The following is a 22,068-nucleotide window of genomic DNA, read 5'->3' on the forward strand; positions in this document are numbered from 1 at the left end:
TTAATACAAAAATAAAAACAGATTGTACCCAAAATTTTCTACCAATATTCTTTGGAGTTTTTGTCATCCTCAAAGTTGTCATCTCTCCGCAGTTACAAATCGGGGTTAATCCATTTCTCGTTGAACCACCAACAATGCACGAAGTGATACAACACGGTTGCCTCCAACGATTACAACCAGAGGTAAAGGAAGAAGATTGGGACCATAACATACCTATATAATGGGATTGCAGGAAGAAGAAGATTGCAACAACACCAATTGGGAATGGAGGAACAAGATTGCCAAAACTCACCAACTGCCCAAACATTCCTTACCAAAACCCTAGCTCACTTATTTATCCCCAAATATCTAATTACCACACCTGTACAGTACACAGTACACGTAACACACCCTAATACAAACTGTGCCACCTGTACAATGCTCCGTTAATGATTTAAACGACGTTACAGAAAAAGACCAAATAAAACACGAATTACAAAAATGAGGATCATTTTAAACATTCGATCAAAGTGAGAACCATTTTAAACATTCTGTCAAAATGAGAATCATCCGCAACAAACACTACGAAAACGAGGACCAAAGAAGTAGTATTTGTTTCGTAAATTTAAAATCCTAAATTGTTCCTTCAAGATTATTGTATGTTAACATTATTTTTTCTTTTCATAAATTTTGACCAATAATTTTGATAAACTCAAAATAAAACATTAAAATTTTTATATATTTAATCATTATCATTAATATAACAAATAAATAATTGGATAATTAACATCATATTTTAAATAGATCATTAGTATCATATTTCAAAGTAGAAGAAAAAGTTGAACTTGTGTTTTATCACTTTTAAAAAAATCTATTATTTTACTATTCATAAGTATACATGTTTAATTAATATTTGAAAAAATAAAGTGTTTGGTTAATTTGACAGGAACCCTAAACTTGTCGTGTTACTTTATTAAATGGGTGGAGGAGAAAGCAATAAGTATGTGTTAGTAAGATGTCCTAAAAACAAGAGCAATGTCCGTGTTTTCTTTCTTTTTATTGCTATGTTTGCATATACAAAGTGAAACAATGTTTTTGCCCTAATGCCAAACTTTGTGGGAGAATTAGCACACAAACTTCTTTTTGCTTTTCACTTTCTGACTATGGGGGCTGAATATATCTATGCCTTTTCCTTTTCATATTTTTTTCCCATTACCTTACACTATTTTTTATTTTATTTTAAACAATTATTGTCCCCCTCGATACAATTATCTTGAACTACAATTTTTTTAATATGAAGTAAATTAAGAAAAAACTAAACTAAATTGAAAATAATAATTAATTGAATTAAATTAAAAAAAACTATTTTTATTAAAAATCAAACTAAACTACTAAAAGAATAACTTAGTGATCTACTTAAACTATTGTGAAAGTTTTATGTCTTAAAATTTGTTAGATAAAAATATTTTGTTTGTGATAACTGAACTTTTACTAGTGATAACTTTTACATAGATAAAGAATAAAAAATTTTATAAATAGGTTATGGGTCTTTATATTCTTTATTTTATTACGGATTTCATCTTAAAAAAAAAAAAAAAATCTTTGAACTCTCCCAAGAAGAGAAAGATAACTAGACTACTCTTGTGTTGGCAATCTTAACAAATGTGAAAATCAAAATAAGACGATTATATTCTTGATCTAAATAAACAGTTTATTTCTTCATTCATATAAATAGTTTATTCTATTAAAAATTCAATTTTTTTATTTTATTTTATCTGATGAGTCATTAGTTGAAGGTTTACTAATTAAAATAATGCAAGTTAATATTTAGTTTTATGACAAATATAACAGTGATATTAGTATAAACATATATTACATAAAATTGTATACGTTGACGTTAAATATTCATTATGAGAGCGGAAAGAAATACAATAATAAATTAACTTTGTAAAAAGTAATTCAATTAAAGTAAATAAATAGTTAAATTAGTTCAGTTTAAATATTGAACTATTTTTTTAAGTTTAGTTTGACCAACTATTTTTAGTTTTAGTTTTTATAGTTTAATTTAATTCAACTTATTAGTTTGCAGGATGGTTGTAAATTAGTTACTTTCATCACTTTTTACTTATTCTTGTATTTCTTTTAACATTTATTTTGTTAAGAAAAAAGTATATATTTGTTGAAATAATATTTTGTATTTAGTTTCTGTTCAGTAAAAAATAATTTAATAATTATACTAGTTTAGCTTAGTATTTTAGAATAGAAATAGTTAACTATACTTGTCAACATAATTCACTATTAAAAATGTTTTTCTTATTCATGCACATAGTTTTAAGACTTCGTTTCATACTATAATATGATTTCATGGGAGGAGGTAAATAAAATTTGATTAAGAATAAAATTAACAAGTTTTGTACTTAAATGTTTTTTATGACTATTTTATAACTTAGTTCAATTCAATATAATTTGTTCTTCCAAATTAAAAACAATTTTACTACTAAACAACTCAACTCAAAGACTGAATTTGAAAAACCAAAGTAGAAAGAATATTGCATTGATTAATTCAATGTGTAATATTTCCCATTTTTTTAATGATATTATAACTCATAGAAATTAAACAATCCGCATTTTGCTCTTTCACCTTTTATTTTTACCTTTTACCATCTATAATATAAGAGAGAAGAGTGCAACCAATGTATATGATTTTAAGATTCACTAGTTTGTAATAATTGTACACAGGATTTATTAGGTTTATGTCACCAATAGAAATTGCTTTCAAGGGGTCCTCAATGTTGTTTGCATTGTTATATGTAAACTTTATTTTTGTAATGAAAGATTAAAGAAAAATAATAGGATGATGTTATTATACTTATTACGGAAATATAAAACTTTCCTTCAAAAAAAGAAGAATATTAATATTTGATTCAAAAATAAAAAGTATAGTGTGTTGTTTAATTTAATTTGTTACAAAAAATTTATCACTTGTTTTTACTAATTTTCAAAGAATCTTTGAAAACAAATAATTATTTTCTCATTAAGGGGCATTGTTGGCTCATCTTGCAAGTGAAAATATATAAGATAAAAACAAAAGGAAAATATGACTATGGCATAGACGACAGAACATTCATCCTTTAGTTATTTAAAGAAATTATTTTCATCAATGTAATATTTCAGATTTTAGTTCTGAAACTTGTGTGCTAGTAAAAAGTCACAGTGTAGTTTTTCCTTTTTCATTAATACATACATATGTTTTAGGTCTAGTCCCACAATCTACGTGTAATGGAAAAAAATTGTTTATGAGTTTTATTGATGATTGTACTTGAGTAACTTAGATATATTTTCTAAAGAAAAAAAGTGATGTGTATGATGTCTTTTGTTCTTTTCATCAAATGATAGTTACTTAGTTTAACATATATAGAAGTCATTTGATCAAATAATGAAAGAGAATATTTTGAGACAAAATTAGTAGAGTTTATTAAGTTTAAAGGCATTTTAAATCAAATTACATGTTCTTATTCACTCTAACAAAATAGGGTGGCTGAGAGGAAAAATAGACATATATTATAAGTAACAAGATCACTCCTAGTTGAGGGCAATGTTTCATCTCATTTATGGGGCAAGATTATGGGCATTATTATCTATTTGATTAATGGAACCCCATCAAGTGTGCTTACCTTTAGAAGACCATTAGATATGTTGTTTGATCATTGTGTTCTTTCTCCCATTGTTCATTTATTACCTGATATTTTTGGATGTGTTATATGTGTTCACTTACACCAACATCAACATACAAAACTTGAAAAACGAGTTGTTAAATGTGTCTTTGTTGGGTATGGCTTAACTAAAAAATGTTATCATACTTACCACCCAACATCAAAAAATTGTACATTTCTATGGATGTTACATTTCATGAAGATAAATATTTTTATATTGATACTCCACTTCAAGGGGGAAATGAATGTGAAGTGCAACATCATGAAGCCAACATGTTTGACATCTAATATATGAATTTATATTGTGTAGAAAAATTATCTTGTAATGATCACTCTATAGAAAGTGAGTAGTCAATCCTAAATATCAATTCACCTTTAGATAATACATTGTCTTCAGACCATAACCAACTAGCTCAATCTTCTCCTCAGGTTCAACATGACTTTCCATAGTTCAACTTAACTCTTCAGAGGTACCTCTTGATCCTAACTTTTATGATATAAATTTTGATAAAGTTGATCCTGTTCCTAAATTTGAAACTACCATTACACATTACACATAGTCAACCATTGATCCTATTTTTTACTTTGAAACCACTAGTACAAATAACTCTAATGCAACTACTATCCAATATAATCTTCTGTCCCGATCTAATCATGGTCAACCTCCTGTCAGATATGAACCAGAACTTCAATCCAAAGTCAAATATCACATAAGTAATTATGTGTCATCTCACGAGTTATCTCACTTATATGCATCTTTTGTATATTAAATATCCTCAACATTTATTCCTAGTAATGTGCAGGAAGCTTTGGAAGATCCTAGAAGGACCGAACCAATGGTTGAGAAAATGGTAGCTTTAGAAAAAACAACAACACTTAGGATCTTGTGACTACACTAAAAGGGAAGAAAATAGTGGGATGCACGTGAGTTTTTACAATTAAACACAAGGTTGATGAAACTATTGAAATGTCTAATGGACAACTAGTAGCTAAAGGATACACTTTGTTTTATGGTGTATATTATCAAGAGACGTTTGCACTAGTAGCCAAGCTCAACATTTCGAGAATACTTTTGTCACCTGCAGCAAACCAAGATTGGCCTCTTCTATAGTTTGATATGAGCAATGTTTTCCTACACAGAAATTTTAGAAGAAATTTATATGCATTCCCCACCAGGTATGTTGGACTCAAATGGAATGAAGATTTGTAAAAGAAAAAAGGCTCTATATGGATTAAAATTAGATATGTCAAAATGGGTTCCAACCTGTGAGCCAATTTGGCTCACCATGGGTTCAGGTTAAGAAAATTTCATTTTTTTTTTCAAAAGTGGGTTGACTTGAACAATTCATTTAACTCACGGGTTAAACGATTTGAGCCCACAACCCACAACCAACAACACTATTAATTTTTTTTACAATTTCTTTTAAATTTTTTTATTACAATCATTTACTAGTTCTAATTAATTATATAGGTTCACAATTTGATTTTAAATACTAGAATATTGTTCAATAATGTTTGATTTATTTGTTTGTCAAGTTATATACGTTGATACTTTAATCTTTAACTAGAATCTTTATAATAATATTTTGAGAATTAGGTAAACATTTTGATTCCACTATTATAAAAGATAAATTGAGTCAATTTACTTTCATTGTAATGTAATAAATATATAAAATAAATTACAAAAAAAATCGTAAGTGAACGATCCCACTAACCCACCAACTCATGATTGGTCTGGCCAGGTTGCAAAATTTCTATCACACCAAAAAGTGAGTTGGGTTGAGTTGCTATTTTCTTTAGCTCAACCGTGGTGAGCTAACTCATGTGAGGCGGGTTGACTCACTTTGACACTCCTAATAAAAACAATCCCCAAGAGTATGGTTTGGAAGGTTCACTAAAACTTTGAAGGCTTTTGGAAATAGAGCAAGTAACCTTGATCATACTTATTTTTTAAGAAAAGAAAAGGTAAAATTACAGTTTTGATTATTTATGTAGATTGTAAAATAAGATGAAATAGGGTTTTTGGGATTAATCTCCCTTGTGTAAACCCTACACAAAGGACAATTTATTTATATTGATAATGGGCCAAATCCCAAAAATACATAATGGGCTGAGCCCAACTATTAAACACAATATTATATCATCTAACACTCCCCCTCAAGCTGGTGCATACAAATCGTATGTACCAAGCTTGTTACAAAGATAATCAATTCTAGGTCCTCGAAGAGACTTAGTGAAAATATCTGTTAATTGATCACTTGAGTTGACAAACTCGGTCTTGATGTCCCCGGATAGGATTTTTTCTCGAATGAAGTGACAGTCAATTTCAATGTGTTTGGTCCTCTCATGAAAGACAAGATTAGAGCTAATATGAAGAGCAGCTTGATTGTCACATATGAGTGTCATTTGAGTGACATCTCCGAATTGCAATTCTTGAAGCAATTACTTAAGCCAAACAAGTTCACATGTGGCTAAAGCCATAACTCTATATTCCGCTTCTGCACTAGATCTTGCCACAACACTTTGTTTCTTGCTCTTCCAAGAGATCAAATTACCACCAATTGAGACACAATATCCGGAAGTAGATCTTCTGTCGGAAGGAGATCCTGCCCAGTCAGCATCTGAATAACATACAACTTTTGTATCAGAGTTGGAATCATATAGTAAACCTTTTCCAGGAGAGCTTTTGATATACTTTAATATGCGAATGACTGCATTCCAATGTTCTTCACATGGGGAATTAAGGAATTGACTCACCACGCTAACAGCAAAGGAAATATCAGGACAAGTAACAGTAAGATAATTCAACTTTCCAACTAACCGTCTGTACTGTTCAGGATTTGAGAAAGGCTCCCCCTGTTTAGGTAGAAGTTTAATATTAGGATCCATGGGTGTTTCTACCGCTTTAGAATTCATTAACCCAGTTTCCTCCAGAATATCCAATGCATATTTCCTCTGAGATATGACAATACCACTATTGGATTGTGCTACTTCAATACCCAAGAAATACCTGAGTTTTCCAAGATCTTTGGTCTGAAAATGACGACAAAGATGTTGCTTTAAGAGGGAGATGCCAAGGTTGTCGCTTCCTGTGAGAACAATGTCATCAACATACACTATTAAGTAGATACATCCAGCACTGGAGTGACGATAAAAAACTAAATGATCCACTTCACTGCGAGACATGCCAAATTGTTGAACAACACTACTGAATTTTCCAAACTAGGCCCGAGGAGACTGCTTTAGGCCATATAAAGATTTGTGAAGACAACAAACCAATCTAGAAGACTCCCCCTGAGCAACAAAACTCGGAGGTTACTCCATATAAATTTCTTCATTCAAATCGCCATTGAGGAATGCATTTTTGACATCAAGTTGGTGAAGAGGCCATTGGCGAAGAGCAGCCATGGCAATGAATAAGCGAACAGATGCCATCTTGGCCACTAGAGAAAAAGTATCACCATAATCCAAACCAAAGATCTGTGTGTAACCTTTGGCAACAAGGCGAGCTTTGAGACGGTCAACAGTACCATCAGGGCCAACTTTGATAGCATAGACCCACCTGCAACCAACAACAGATTTCCCGGATGGTAATTGGACAAGATCCCATGTTTCACTATGCTTGAGAGCACTCAATTTATCAAGCATGACCTGACGCCAACCAGGGTGGGCTAATGCATCACCTAAAGATTTTAGAATTGACAAAGAGGAAATAGACGAAAGGCATGTATAGAAAGATGGAGAGATTCTATGATAACTCAAAGCAGCATAATGAGGGGAATGATTACGGGTAAAACGCATACCTTTACGAAGGGCAATGGGAAGATCAAACTCGATTATTGGAACCGGAGGAGACAAATAACTCGACACTTGATGTGAGTCATGTGTTGGTGGTTGGCAATGATGTCTTCTGCTATAAACCTGAAGAGGTGGTCTATCCGTAATAGGTACACTCGGAGGTGGCTGAGGAGAATCCGAGGTGGCATTGGAAGTGGGCACACTAGTAGGATCACACATAACAGGAATATTTATAGTAGTAGTAGATGGTGGCTCACAACGAGAAAAGGGGTGTGTGAAGTAAAAAGAAGACTCGTCAAAGGTGACATCAGCGGAGATAAAATGACGGTTGAGGGAAGGAGAGAAACACTTATACCCTTTTTGTGAGCGGGGGAATCCTAAGAAGACACATTTGTGGGCTCTCGGAGATAACTTATCCAAGTCAGGACTAAAATCATGAACAAAACATGTGGACCCAAAGACTTTAAGAGGTAAAGGGTGAAGAGGGTCGTGAGGAAATAAAATAGAATGAGGAACTTGGTTATGCAAGATTGAAGAAGGCATGCGATTAATAAGATAACAAGCAGTAAGAACCGCATCACCCCAAAAATGTGAAGGAACTGCACCATGAATTAAAAGAGTGCGAGTTGTTTCAATAAGGTGCCTATTCTTGCGCTCAGCCACTCCATTTTGTTGGGGTGTATAAGCGCATGATGTTTGATGAAGAATGTCCTGAGAAGCCATAAAATGTTTGAAGGATTGAGAGAGATATTCACGACCATTATCACTCCGCAAATTTCGAATAGAAACCCCAAACTGTGTTTTAATTTCATGAAAGAATGATTGAAAAATAGAGAACAACTCAGAACAATTTTTCATTAAATATAACCAAGTACATCTTGAATAATCATCAATAAAAGTAACAAAATACTGAAAACCTAAAGTAGACTTAACACGACTAGGTCCCCAAATGTCCGAATGAACTAATGCAAAAGGAGACAAAGCCCATTGTGAGACACTACAAGGAAACGAACTACGACTATGCTTTCCTAATTGACAAGACTCACACGACAAACTAGATAACTTGGACAAGCTGGGGACAAGTTGTTGTAGTTTGGCAAGGCTGGGATGACCAAATTGTGCATGAAGAAGGGATGGTGATTCCATAGCTGCGCCAACATGTGAAGGAGGACGAAGATGATACAGACCATGAGACTCACATCCGGTGCCAATCATGTGTCTCGAACTCCGGTCCTGTAAACAAACAAAATCTTTGGTAAAGGAAATAATACAATCAAGAGAACGAGTTAGCCGACTGACAGATAATAAATTGAATGGAGACCCAGGAACATAAAGAACATGATCAATGGATATGGATGGAAAAATATTAACAGTACCAACACCATGAGATGAGACTCTAGACCCATCAGCCATTGTAACTGAGGGTAAATGATCCGGACAAGACAAAGAAGAAAACAAAGATTTGTTACCAGTAATATGGTTTGTGGCGCCTGAGTCAAGAACCCAAGGACTAAGAGAATCAGAGTGAGTCAGGCCAATGAATGATGTACCTCTGCGTGCAACAGAGGCAGATGTAGTGGAACTAGAACTCTGACGTTCCTCATACCATTTGAGAAAGTCATTGAAAATGGCAGGGTGCCCTACGGTATCAGATGAAGCAGAATCCACAGTCGCTGATCGGGGAGGAGGATCAGAATGAACTACTGCAGCAGACCGAGGAGGACGTCCATGTAGAGCATAACATTTGTCAATCTTGTGGCCTAATTTGCCACAATGGTCACACTTGGGTTGTCCCTTTCCCGGCTTGCGAGAACGATTGTGATCATCCCGCTGAGAGACCAAGACTGAGGAATCATCAGCACAAGTAGATGTATCAATGATTTGTTTTCTTGACACACGTAAAAGGGCAGAACTAGTAGCAGTGAAGTTGGGCACAACAGGAGACCCCAAAATCTGGTCACGAACATGGGAATATTCATCAGAAAGACCATGTAATTCCAACAACATAAAGAACTTTGACCGTTGCTCAAGTTCTTCAGCTGGAGTGGAGGCCGGAGGCAATAACTCATTAAACTCATGCAGAAGGGCATGAATTTTGCCCAAATATTCAGCCATGGGTCCAGGACTCTGTGGAGCAACAACCGTGAAAAGATCCTGACAAACACTATAAAGACGCTGAGTGTCATTGGTGTATAACAACTTGGCCTGTGCCCAAACGTCTGAACATGTTTCATATGAACGAAACATTTGTTTCAGCGAAGAGTTAATGGTGGACTTAATGACGATGCATAATTGGGCATCAATTTTCGTCCAGCAGGAAACTTCCTCTGCAACAACTGTAGTTACACTCTGGGTGAGATGATCTTCATATCCTTGACTCTTGAGCCAAAGTTTGATATCGGATGCCCATGTCGCGTAATTTGTGCCATCCAACTTGTCAATGGATAAATGCACATTGACGTAGTTGGTATAAACAGAGGGTTCAGACAGCGGAGTGCTTGAAGATGACACACCCGAATTGGCAGCGGAAGAAGCCATAAAGGGAGAAACCCTAAAAATTCAAGGTGCTCTGATTGAAACAACAACCACAGATTCAGAAAGAGCTCAAGAAGGCGATTCAGGCGAAGTTGATCGGCGCAAAAAACGATCGGCGACGCGCCGTCACGCGCGGCGGAGAGGGGGCGGCTGCCGGAGCTTGCGGCGGCGCGTGAGAACTCCGATGGCGGCAATCTCTACAGCGTTGGAGTCGCCTGGCCGAGACGAACAAAACCGTCTGGTCGTCGGTCGAAACTGCAGCTCCGGCGGCGGCGGAGGCGGCGGTGGCGACGGAGGCGACAGTGATGACGGCAGAAGCGGCGGCGGGACGGTGGCTGTAGTAAACTAACCTAAGCTCTAGATACCATGTAAAATAAGATGAAATAGGATTTTTGGGATTAATCTCCCTTGTGTAAACCCTACACAAAGCACAATTTATTTATATTGATAATGGGCCAAATCCCAGAAATACATAATGGGTTGAGCCCAACTATTAAACACAATATTATATCATCTAACATAGATGATATGATAGTTACGGGAGATGACCATGATGAGATTTCTAATTTTCAAAAATAGCTTGCATTTGAATTTGAGATGAAACAACTTTGAAACCTCAAATATTTTTTGGGTATTGAAGTTGTTAGATCAAAACATGGTAATTTTCTATACCAAAGAAAGTATATTCTTGATTTACTATCCAAAATTATGTTGCTTGGATGTAAGCCAGTTGACACTCCAATTAAGAATAATTATATGCTTTCTCATCAAATTTGGCTAGCATAGATAGAGGGAAATATCAAAGGCTAGTGGGAAAACTAATTTACTTGTCTCATACACGTCCAAATATTACCTATGCAGTGAATGTTATTACTTAATTTATGCATGACCCACGCAAACCTCGTATGAATGTCGTTGAGAGGATGTTGAGGTATTTGAAGTCTATTCTAGGAAAAAGGAATTTTATTCTCGAATCATGAAAACCTAAAGGTAGAAGTGTATATTGGTGTTGATTGGGCAGATTCAAAAAATGATAGAAGATCTACCTATGGATACTTTACATTTGTTAGGTGAACCTTGTAACTTAGAGGAGTAAAAAACAATCAGTAGTAACAAGATCAAGTGCTAAAACAAAGTTTAGAGGCATAACACTTGAGATAAGTAACTTTTTTGGGCACGAAATGTTCTATCAAATTTGGGTTTTAAATCAAATCAATCTATGAATTTGTATTGTGACAATAAATCAACTATAACAATTACACATAATCTTGTCCAATATGATAGAACAAAACATGTTAAGATTGATAGACATTTTATTAAAGCAAAATTTGAAGCTGGAATAATTTCTTTTCCTTTTGTAAAGTCTGAATTGTAATTAGATCATGTCCTTCTTAAAGGAGGAGTGACAAGCACGACATTTAACAAGTCTTTATTCAAGTTGGAAATATATGATATTATAGTCTAACTTGAGTAATGGTGTTAAGATGACTCAAATATTCTATTTAATTAATTAGACAGTTAAATATTATGATGGCTAGAAATCAAAGATTAATGCATATATAATTATGTTAAGAGAATATGAATTATAGGAATTTTTGTGCATATATATTACACAGTAACTCCTGCAAAATGAATGTTTACACATAGGTGCGTCATAGTCCTATAATGTCATTATTACATGGTTGATATGTACAATCATTTCTGTCCTTTAACTCTTATGACTTCTATACAAACAATGGGCAAACATTGTTGTTTGTTTATACAACATTTGAACGACTGAATAAATGCAACTTTTGCTATCTCCTAACTCGAGTTTGACTTGATGTCTTTCCACTAACTCCTGATAACTGCTTTAGGAGGGTAAGAGCATCCTGAGCATGTTTCCTTGTGTTGGTATTGCCATGCTTAAAGGCTTCAACCAAAGCTCTCACAAGAGAATGATTGAGTGCATACCGATTGCTGATATTTTCCACTCTCAATATCTTCTCGATCATCCAGATTGTCTTCTCCCGAAGCTCTTCGGATCTAACTTCAGTAAAAAGAGTAGTAAGAGCATCAACTGCACCCAAATGTTCAAGCTCATCAACAACTCTTTTGAAACTGCGAGATGTATGATCTAGTAGTACTAGAGTAGAAAGTGCATCCACTGCAGCTAGCTGAACATCGGTGTCACTGTCATTGAGGATACTAACCAGGGGTTTGATACAATTGCTCTTAAGCAGGCACAATTGACTATCTTCATGGCACGGACGGTTGTGAATTGGACATGTGGAAGGTTGACTAGAGGCTCTCCCGCACACAAGCACAAGGGAGGAACAGAATCCACTGGAAGATGGTAATTTAGAGTCCTTAGCAGTATCTGACCTTCCAAATTCAGACAGGTTTTTCATTCCAATAGCAGCTAGTCGTTTTACCTTTGGTTTTGAACTATAATCCAGCTGCTCGCAGAAAATGGCCATAAGGTGATTTTCTCTAATTATATTAAGAGTTTCTTGATCAAGGTTCCTTGTGAAGTGAAGCAAGAGACCTATAAGACCTTCCTGCATGCCTGCTGCAGTCTGAGAAGACCTTGCATTGGAAACACGCAGCTGGTTCTTGAGAGTAACAGCAGTCCATTCCACAAAATTACCTCCTAAAAGTGTCCGTATTTCACCTTCTGAGAGGGAAATATTGGCAAGTATCTGTGCTGCATCTGATCTCTCATCACTTGTAGAATGGTTATTTAACAGTTTTTCTTTGAGTATAGTAAGCTTGTTTGAAAGTCTCAACTCATTTCCAATGTATTGACTATACCATTCAGATAGCAGTCTTGTGAGCTTAAAAGCAAACACTCTATGTTCAACTTCTGGATGTTCCAGAAATGGTATAACCGTTCCAAAGCCACCCTTAGACGTGATATGAGTTGCTACTAACTCTACATAAGAGAAACAAAATGTAAAAAATATCATTAACTATTATGTCAGTGTGAAGATGGATCCTTCTACTCCACATAGCAAAACAATACATGCGAGATCCCCCACCACGGAAGCAGGATGACTATCACATATACCATTTGTTAAACCAATCTCATCTAAAACTATTTAAGAAAGAAAATCATGGAGAAAAATTATTAAATCATCATCTAGAAACGAAAATAACAGAAAAGAAAACATCAATAATTACATGAAACTAGAACTATGGAGCCTATATAACTTCAAATATTTGGGCTTGTTGAAAGTTGAAACTATTACTTCAAGAAATGTGCAATTTCTGCAAAAGTTTTCTGGCATAAAAATCTGATAGTTGCTACAGTTATTTTGAGTTTTGACTTCAGAAAATCAAAACGAATAAAATGTAACTAAATATATTTGAACGCAGCCACGCACACAAACTCTGGATTAGAACATAAACTTTAGATATTTGGATTTGAGAAACTTTGACGTTCGCTGTAATGCAATTAAAAGTTACTTGTAAATGCAATTTTTCTCTGCAACAAAGACCTAATGATTAAAACAGTTGTTCTCAACATTAACAAATTCAAAGGAATAAAAACGTAACCAAAAATAGGAATTGAGGGGAAGTCATTTAATTGAACATCAAGACACACCAAAAGACAAGTGCACTTTTTCAAAAGAAGTAACTGGTTTCTTTCCAGTGGTATAATCTCCGAATACTAACTTCCAGGGAGGTGCCACAAAACAGCTTGAATATTCATTGATTGTAGAACCATAAAAAAAAGTTTAGTGTAAATATCAAATGGTGCAGTTCTCACCTAATTACAAGGCCAGATCATTAAACTCTTTTGTACATCTCAATTCTAATGAGGAAATTAAAACCGAATACCAAATTAAACAGATGAGAGGTTGAGGTTGTAAACTCAAGAAAAATTTTAATGCCTTCATGAAGAAGTGCCAGAGAGCACAATCATCCTATTAACTTAATGCTAGCTGATATAAATTACCTGATGCTTGAGGAGATAATGTAATACCACAAAGAATGCGAAGAACTATCACTTGACACTGAGAAGGCAAACAGTTTAAAAGCCCCAAAAGTCTTAAAACAATAATTTCTGAATGCATTGGGTTTCCATCCTTGTCAGCAGATGCTAATTCCCAATGCCCTGGCTTAGATACAATATTAGCAATTGTTGAAGCAGCTAATGACTTCAGCTCATGAGATGGATCCTCCTTATCAAATAAAACTTCTATAAGAGATGGAAGGACTGAAGACTCAATAAGGATGCTTGCATTACCATCCAATCCTGACAAATTATACAATGCTTGCAGACTCGGTCCCCTTCCTTCTTGATTAGACAGAAGTTCCACAAATACTCGAGCGCCTTGCCTTGCAATTTGTTCTTTACAGCTATTTGTCAAGGTCATCCTTCCCACCAGAGAAGCCATATCTATCTTCACACCAACAGAACCTGCTCCCGAATGTGGCAAAATTATAAATTATAATTTATATACTCAACCTTAAATGTTTACCAAAACCCATGTTCAAACATCACCAAAAGTTTATTTTATGGCCCTATATTTAACCAATACAAAAGGATAAATATCTACAAAAAATCCTTCAACTGATATATTTTTAACAAATAATCATTAGCATCTACTCCATAAGGGACAGCAGAAGTCATACATACATACCATCATGTAATCGTGAGATCAATGGTCCAAATCTTCCAGCTGCTGCCAAACATTGAACATTATCCTCTACCCTCTCCATCAGCCTCAAGACTTCCTCAGCTAATTTTGACAAAGACGGATACTCCATATTTCCTGCTATACTTGAGAGAAGAACTAAAGCACCTTTCTCTGATGCAATTCTTGCACAACAATCTTCATCATTGCAGAATTCTAGTAATAACTTGGTAGCATATTCTCTCTCCTTCGTAGAGCTCCCAATAAGACTATGTACGGCCAACCTAGTGATACCCCGTTCCAGCATTATTTTCTAGCAGAGAGTAAGAAATTGCATTAGGAACAGTATTTCATATGTACCGAAAAAGGCAGGCGTTCCAAGAAACCAACGGAAAAGTGTAAAGCCCAAAAAGCAACGGCTGGCATCAACGTCAATGTAAATAATTTCTTAAAGCTTGCTTTGTTTTTGGGTAATTTGTCTGTCATTGATAATGCAAAATCAGTACTCAGTTTTCCACTAGGAAGAGAAAAAAAAGAAAAATACGATTTTCAAAGATATATATATCGGAGAACATTTGAAATTGAAGCCACAAGAACAACTATGTAATGATGTTTTTTACTCACTTCCGCATGCAGTCATCCATCATATAGGACTGATACTAGTTAGACTTAATTTGGGCTTAATTGTACTTTTACATGTTAGTCTCTCAACTCAAGTTGTTTTAAAGTCAATTAGGACTCTATTTTTAAAATAAATAAACTTGATCTTCTTTCTTGTCAATTTTCTTCTACTGAAATCCCTCAAATTTTATTTTTTCACTCAAAATCATCACAAATTCGATAAATTAAATTAGCTTGGTTTTGTTTATCAAAGCCCTTGAAGGTTTGAAAATTTTTTAGAATGATGGTTGGTTTTTGATGATGTACCAATAAGCTATTGTGAGTTGCTTTCATGTGTTAATGTGAATTATTGATGCATTACTCTCAGTCTGCATCAGTTTATGCAATTAATATTCTTTAGTTTATGCAATTCATATTCATTCCACGCCTTTGAGAAAAAGTTAAATCTTTTCCAAAATCTTCTGAATAGCGATTTGAATATATTAATCGATTACTTTAAAATATAATTAGTATCTTGTGTTTGCACATTGTCGTGCTTTCATAAACAGTTCATTATCATAAGGTAGATAATTGATTATCAATATGTAGTAATCGATTATTTAGAATTTGGGTCAAATACAAGCTTTGTAGATAATCAATTATGTCTAGGTATAACAGATTAGAATGTTCATATTAAGTTTCCATATTCACTCTGAACAATATAATTCATTATCTTTATAATCGGCTAGATCACTTCAATCAGTTTATATAAAAGTTTTTCTGCATATTGCAGAATTATCAAGTCTTAAACAATTATAATCATTCCTTCTAGCTTTCAAGAACTCTCCAAGATGTTTCTCTTCCGAATGGTTTGTAAATGGTTTTGTAGTTTACTTGATAGGGTTTCAAGAAAGTAGTACATATTGTGTGATTGCATGTTTTGCATATAATATGGATTTCAAGGTGGAGAAAAATGACAACATAACCAAATTTTCCTAATTAAAAAAATATAAAAACATAATTAGCTAAAAAAATAAATTTAAAAGGCCAACACTGCTATAAGTCTAAACTGAAGGGATCAAATGAATAATTTAGTTTTTAATTTACTATGTGACTATTCTTGCTGACGATAAATTATAGATGCCTGGTTTAGAAGAGTTGTAGACGGTGAATACAGAACAACAACATGAAGTATGAGAACCTAAGGAAAAATAATCGTCCAAATTTAAGAAACTTGTGTAACACGGAATAATTATCAGTATCCTGTAAAGGAAAGAAATGCAGCAAGCAAAACTATTTATATGATTTGAACATAGTCCTGTTTTACTTTTCCATAACTCGTCATGGCACTTTGAAATATTGGTTGGTGACACTAGCATAATCTTATTTTGTTAATTTGTTGAGAAAATTAAAGAAACAAAAGATTCAAAAATAAGCACAGAAAGATAACTTAAACTGACCCTGCTTTCTTCATCCTTGGCCATGCTAAGTAAAGTCGTTAGAGCTTTGGTTCTCAAACGTGATCCAATAGTTTTGGAGTTATTACTGAGCAGGGTTACTATCAACTGCACAACACCAGCATTTCTGATTATGTATCTGCTAGAGGGGTGCTCTTCAGAAACCTTATAAACATGATCCAGAGCAAGCTCAACATGATCAACAGACAAGGATTCCTCACTCAGATACTGCACTGAAGATTTGATTTGATAATCGATAACCCTGCCAACCCACTCTTCAATTGCCCCAGCCAACCCAATATTAGGTTTCAGCTCCAAGGACTTAAGAACCGTGCCAGTAACCGGACAAGTGGGATCGCGGCCATCTTGAATGCACCGTTCAAACCAGTACTCAATAGCAGCCCTCTCATAGGCCTGAGAAGACTCCAGAACAACCACAGGGTCCCTCATGACTTCCTTGGTCAAGGGGCAGAGAAAACTCTTAAATGGAAAAACAGGAGCAGCAGCATCTTCAGCAATTTCAAAGTCCCAATTGGGGGTCACAGTGACAGGGTCCACAGACCAGTTACTAAGAATTCTCTCCAAGGACACCAACACCCTTCTCTCAGGTACAGAATGGGATCTAAAAGGATCACCTTTGAAGAGCTTCACCTGGTTACAAAACTCAGCACGATCACCAGGGTCAAACCCCAAAGCACGAGCCAAATCCATGACAATACCACTTTGCACCGCTTTACTGCTGTCTCTTCCATCTCCTTCTTTTTCCAGCGTACACCAAACCCTCTCTTCGTTCTCTGAGACCTATCATCAAACACCATATTAGTCACTAAAATACATTATAAACCCGAATAATACACAACATTAATCCTTAAAATTCTAAGCCTAACTTAGACAAAAATCAAAATTAAAGGTATGCCCAAGAATCAGACACTAATCCTTGCGGCGTAGACATCCCTGTTTTTCTGTACAGTCAGACTTAAATATTGAATCCACGACAGTATGGTAAAAGGAGGTGGTTATCTAGTATCCATACCATACTATATTGACTGTGATCAATGCATTATTTTGAATACTATCATTCATCCATAAATCGTCGTTGATAAATAAACTTAAATAACTCCTTCAAAAATCATATGAGAATATGAGAAAAGATTTTTAGTTGTTTAATAATATAATTTATTTTTTTTACCTTCATAAGACATGCATGTTAAAATTCAATTTTAATAGTAATGACACTAAAATCGTTTATATTTTAGTGACTTGGAATATTGCATTAATTTTGTGTTAATAGCAGAGTTATATGACAAAACAAAAGTAATTATAGTGTAATTTTAAGAATTATATTAAATAAGTTCAAGTTCTAAATTCGTAAGTGAATTAACTATTTGAGTTTTAAAAGAAAAAGACGTAGAGAAAGAGAAGGTACTCTGAACTGTGCGAGCTTCATGTCTCTGGCGAGGTCGGAGACCTTCTTGCGGAGGTCATCATCACCGTCGCCGGATGGGAGCGCGGAAGCGAGGAGTGCGAGCCAGGCGGCAATGGCTACGGCGCGTTCTTGAAGGGAGGAGCATAGGGATTTACAGCCGACGAGGACGAGAATCTTGCTGCCGTTGTTGTAGACGGACAGGGTTTCGGCGGCCTTGGAGAGCTCGGTGGCGAGTCCCTTGAGAGCGGTGTGGACAGGGGGAGATTGAGGAAGTGGGGGGAGGAGGAGTTGGGAAAGGCGGTTGGCAAAGGCGGCGAAGCGGCGGGGGGTGTCGAAGGGGCGGTGGTCTGACGGCGGGGAAGAGATATCGGAGAGAGAGCGGCGGATGGATTGAAGGGTGGGCGGCGAGGGCGGAGAATGGTGGATGGACATAGTGTCATGGTTGGGTTGTGTGTGAGAATGGAATGAAATCGAAATGATACACAGAATTTGAGAAGAATGTGAAGAACAAAGAAGAAGAACGAAGGTCAAGACTTTGACTAATCTCAGTCTTACCGTTGACTTTTCTAAATTACAATTTATTATAGGTTTAAATACCTTTTTGTCCTCATTTTTGTAGTGTTTGTTGCGGATGGTCCTCATTTTGATAAAATGTTTAAAATGATTGTCATTTGTACCGAATGTTTAAAATGATCATCATTTTCACAATTCGTGTTTTATTTGGTCTTTTTTGTAATGTCATTTAAATAATTAACGAAGCATTGTACTGGTACATACAAATCGTGTCACCTGTACAATGCTCCGTTAATGATTTAACGACGTTACAAGAAATGACCAAATAAAACACAAATTACGAAAATAAGGATCATTTTAAACATTCGGTAAAAATGAGAACTATTTTAAACATTCTGTCAAATGAGGATCATCCGCAACAAACATTACGAAGATGAGGACAAAAAGATATTTAAATCTTTATTATATTATATTGAGTCTCCAATGTTGTAACTCTCTGTCTTCGATTTTTTGATTTTGATATGATTAATGTGGATTATTAATTAATATATTATTATTTATGTTTTAAAAATTAATAACCTATCCTAAACCACATTAAAAATAAACAATCTTTTATTTGCTTAATGTGAACTAATTAATGTATACTATTTTAAAAAAAAAATTAATATCTTACGTCAAAAAATAAAGAATAAAAATAAAAATTATAGTATAATTTTACTTATTAATCGTAAAACTTCCTAGAATAACGATGATTAACTAACAACAGGAATATGGTAAATTAAAAACAGATATAGGTTAAATATTTGAAGATGTATGATAGAATTTTATAAATTAATTTATGTGTGAGTTTTAATTCAGATGAAGTTTTTTTCTTTTTCTAAACAAAAAATTATGGAAAGAATCTACAGAGATGACATAAATATAATAAAACATAAATCAACTGGGAGCACTGCAAAGTGTGACATAACCAATTACTAATAATCAGAACATTTTAGAAACATTACATTTGCAAAAACTATAATAATAAAAAAATGTATTTTATATTTTCAAGATATAAAATATACTTATTTTTTATTTAATAAAATATATAATATAGTTTTGCTGTGTAGCGAGTGTATTAGTGCGGGATAGTAACGTAGCTAACGGGGAACTTGCATTATTAAGCGTGATCATTGACTGCATTCACGTCAACTTGCCGATATGGTTGAATTGAAGACGTGACATTTAATTTTTTTATCTTTTTTGTTTAATAAATTTTTGTGACTATTTTTGTTGAAGATGTTTAATGATCAGAAGAAAAAAAATCTTTATAGAGTAAAGTTTTCTACGTATTCTTCTTGTTTTACTTTAAAAAGATAACTTGTAGTAAATTAATTTTATTCACATAACTTATGTCTTAAATTTTTCACCCAAATATTAAAATAAGTAAAATATGAAGTTGATTTATATATATATATATATATATATATATATATATATAAAAGTTTTGTATTTATAGAAAATATTTAGTGAAAAATTAAAAGTTATTCTTTATTCTTATAATATTGATAAAAACTCAGTTTTTTATAAGATGGGTGGACTTAAAAAATATAAAATTACCAAAATGAACATATTTTAAAATTATTATAGATTTTGGGAATAGTTTTAGTTAAAGAAGTGTTCCAAGCACACAATTTTTTTTAGACCTTTCGGAGTTGAATCGAAGCCGTGTAGGGTTGAGTTTATAGTATATAAAAGAATAAATTTTAGTATATAAGTTATTTTTTAAAATTAAGTTAGTTTTAAATCATTTCTTAATATAGGTATCAAAATTATTAGTTTGATATTATTTTAACAAAATTTGTTGTTTATTTGATTTATTGTGTCATCTTCTATCTCATTGCTATCAAATCATTCATTAATGTCTAGTCTTATTTTTGAAATGTATATATCTCGGTATAAGAGACTCTCTTGAAGAGCTCACATCGACTAGAGATAAGACGAGTTTATAGTATATGAATGGATGCAAACCTCACCTTATAAATTAATTTTGTGAAACTAAACCAGGTTACAAGCCTTCTTCTTAACATAAAGGATGAACTATTTCCATTTCTATTTTTTGTAAGTAAAAGTTGTGAAAAAAACACAAATTTGATTAAGGACAATGATATTTTGTTAATATTTAATTGTTAAACAATAATTTTACTTAAGTTAAATTATGTTTATATAAAAGTTGTGAAAAAAAAAAAACACGAATTCGATTAAGGATAATAATATTTTATTAAAATTTATTCGTTAAAAATCATTTTATTTCGGTTAAACTATGTTTATATAAAAAGTTGTGCTGCCCCCTCAACGACATTTTCAATTGAATGTATAAAATTAAAACTCGTGCCCTTAATGCACGACTTTGGAAGAAAGTGTTAAGGGTCTAATTAGAGTTGCATATCTTTGACACGTTCAAATTTATTTGCGTGTCTATCCTATAGTGGCTTTGATTCTACAAATTTAACAAAATTTGTTGGCCCGTTTATAATCCTGCGGCATTTTCTCATTTGGATTATGTGACCTTCTTTTGCCAAAATTAGGAAATATTAGGGTCAGTGAACCATTGATGAGAATTGAGAAAGCCTTCTTTGATTGAATTATGTGGGAAAATCTTATGCCACTTCTTCCTTTTTTATTATTCCTTTTCTTTTAACTTCTTACTTTAAAAGAGAATTCTAATTTTATATCTTTCTAAAACTACAAAACTAACTTATATTTTCAATTATAATATTAGCTTCTCTTGTTAATTCATATATAGTCAATTTATTTTCATAAATAAGAAATGATAAATAAACATTTTATAATAAAATAAGAAATGAATCTAATTTTTATTCGTGACTTTCATTTTTTATTAGGGATGAAAAATGAATATTTCTAATTATGAGTATTGTCAAAACTCATTAACATATAATTCTCTATTGATTGGGTAAGAGGTGTATGAGTTTTAGATAATACTAATTTTTAAATTGAGTACGATGAATATTATGAATATGCACATATTTGTATCGTTACCATTTACTAAAACATTTTTAATTTATTAAAAAATATTAAAAACTTTTATTAATTTTTGTTAGGTCCTTAGCCTCCTAACTTATTTTTAAGTGACACATTTGATATTTTTAATTTTTTTATAACTATTTGACCTTTATTCCATTATTAAGTGATGTTCTTATTTGACATTTATACAATTCTAATATCTTTCTTTATATTTAATTTTAAATAAAACAAAATGTGCATCATTTTGATATCAAATACTTGATAATATATATATATATATATATATATATATATATATATTGTGATTTTTATCTTTCATAATAAAAATATTTAATTAATATTCATAACAATAAATGAATAAATACAGGTGCAGTTATATGTATACCAATTCCCAACAGGAT

The 22,068-nt window shown here is 33.3% G+C and overlaps 1 protein-coding gene across 2 annotated transcripts; it reads right to left on the bottom strand.

The window, feature by feature from the left end:
• Positions 1-11,661: 11,661 nt before the first annotated feature.
• On the bottom strand, positions 11,662-18,679 carry LOC114188168 (U-box domain-containing protein 44-like). Of its 2 annotated transcripts, none has more exons than XM_028076718.1 (5): positions 18,131-18,679; positions 16,708-17,505; positions 14,654-14,960; positions 13,966-14,430; positions 11,662-12,939 (listed from the first exon to the last, which is right to left on the bottom strand). In XM_028076718.1, the coding sequence occupies exons 1-5, from the start codon at positions 18,560-18,562 to the stop codon at positions 11,822-11,824; spliced, it is 3,120 nt and encodes a 1,039-aa protein (XP_027932519.1). In that variant the 5' UTR covers positions 18,563-18,679; the 3' UTR covers positions 11,662-11,821. The 2 variants fall into 2 exon arrangements, with proteins under 2 accessions (XP_027932519.1, XP_027932520.1); XM_028076719.1 differs by lacking the exon at positions 18,131-18,679 and adding an exon at positions 17,738-17,775.
• Positions 18,680-22,068: the final 3,389 nt, after the last annotated feature.

The sequence above is a fragment of the Vigna unguiculata genome, chromosome 6, assembly GCF_004118075.2.
Source record: "Vigna unguiculata cultivar IT97K-499-35 chromosome 6, ASM411807v1, whole genome shotgun sequence".
Taxonomy (NCBI): domain Eukaryota; kingdom Viridiplantae; phylum Streptophyta; class Magnoliopsida; order Fabales; family Fabaceae; genus Vigna; species Vigna unguiculata.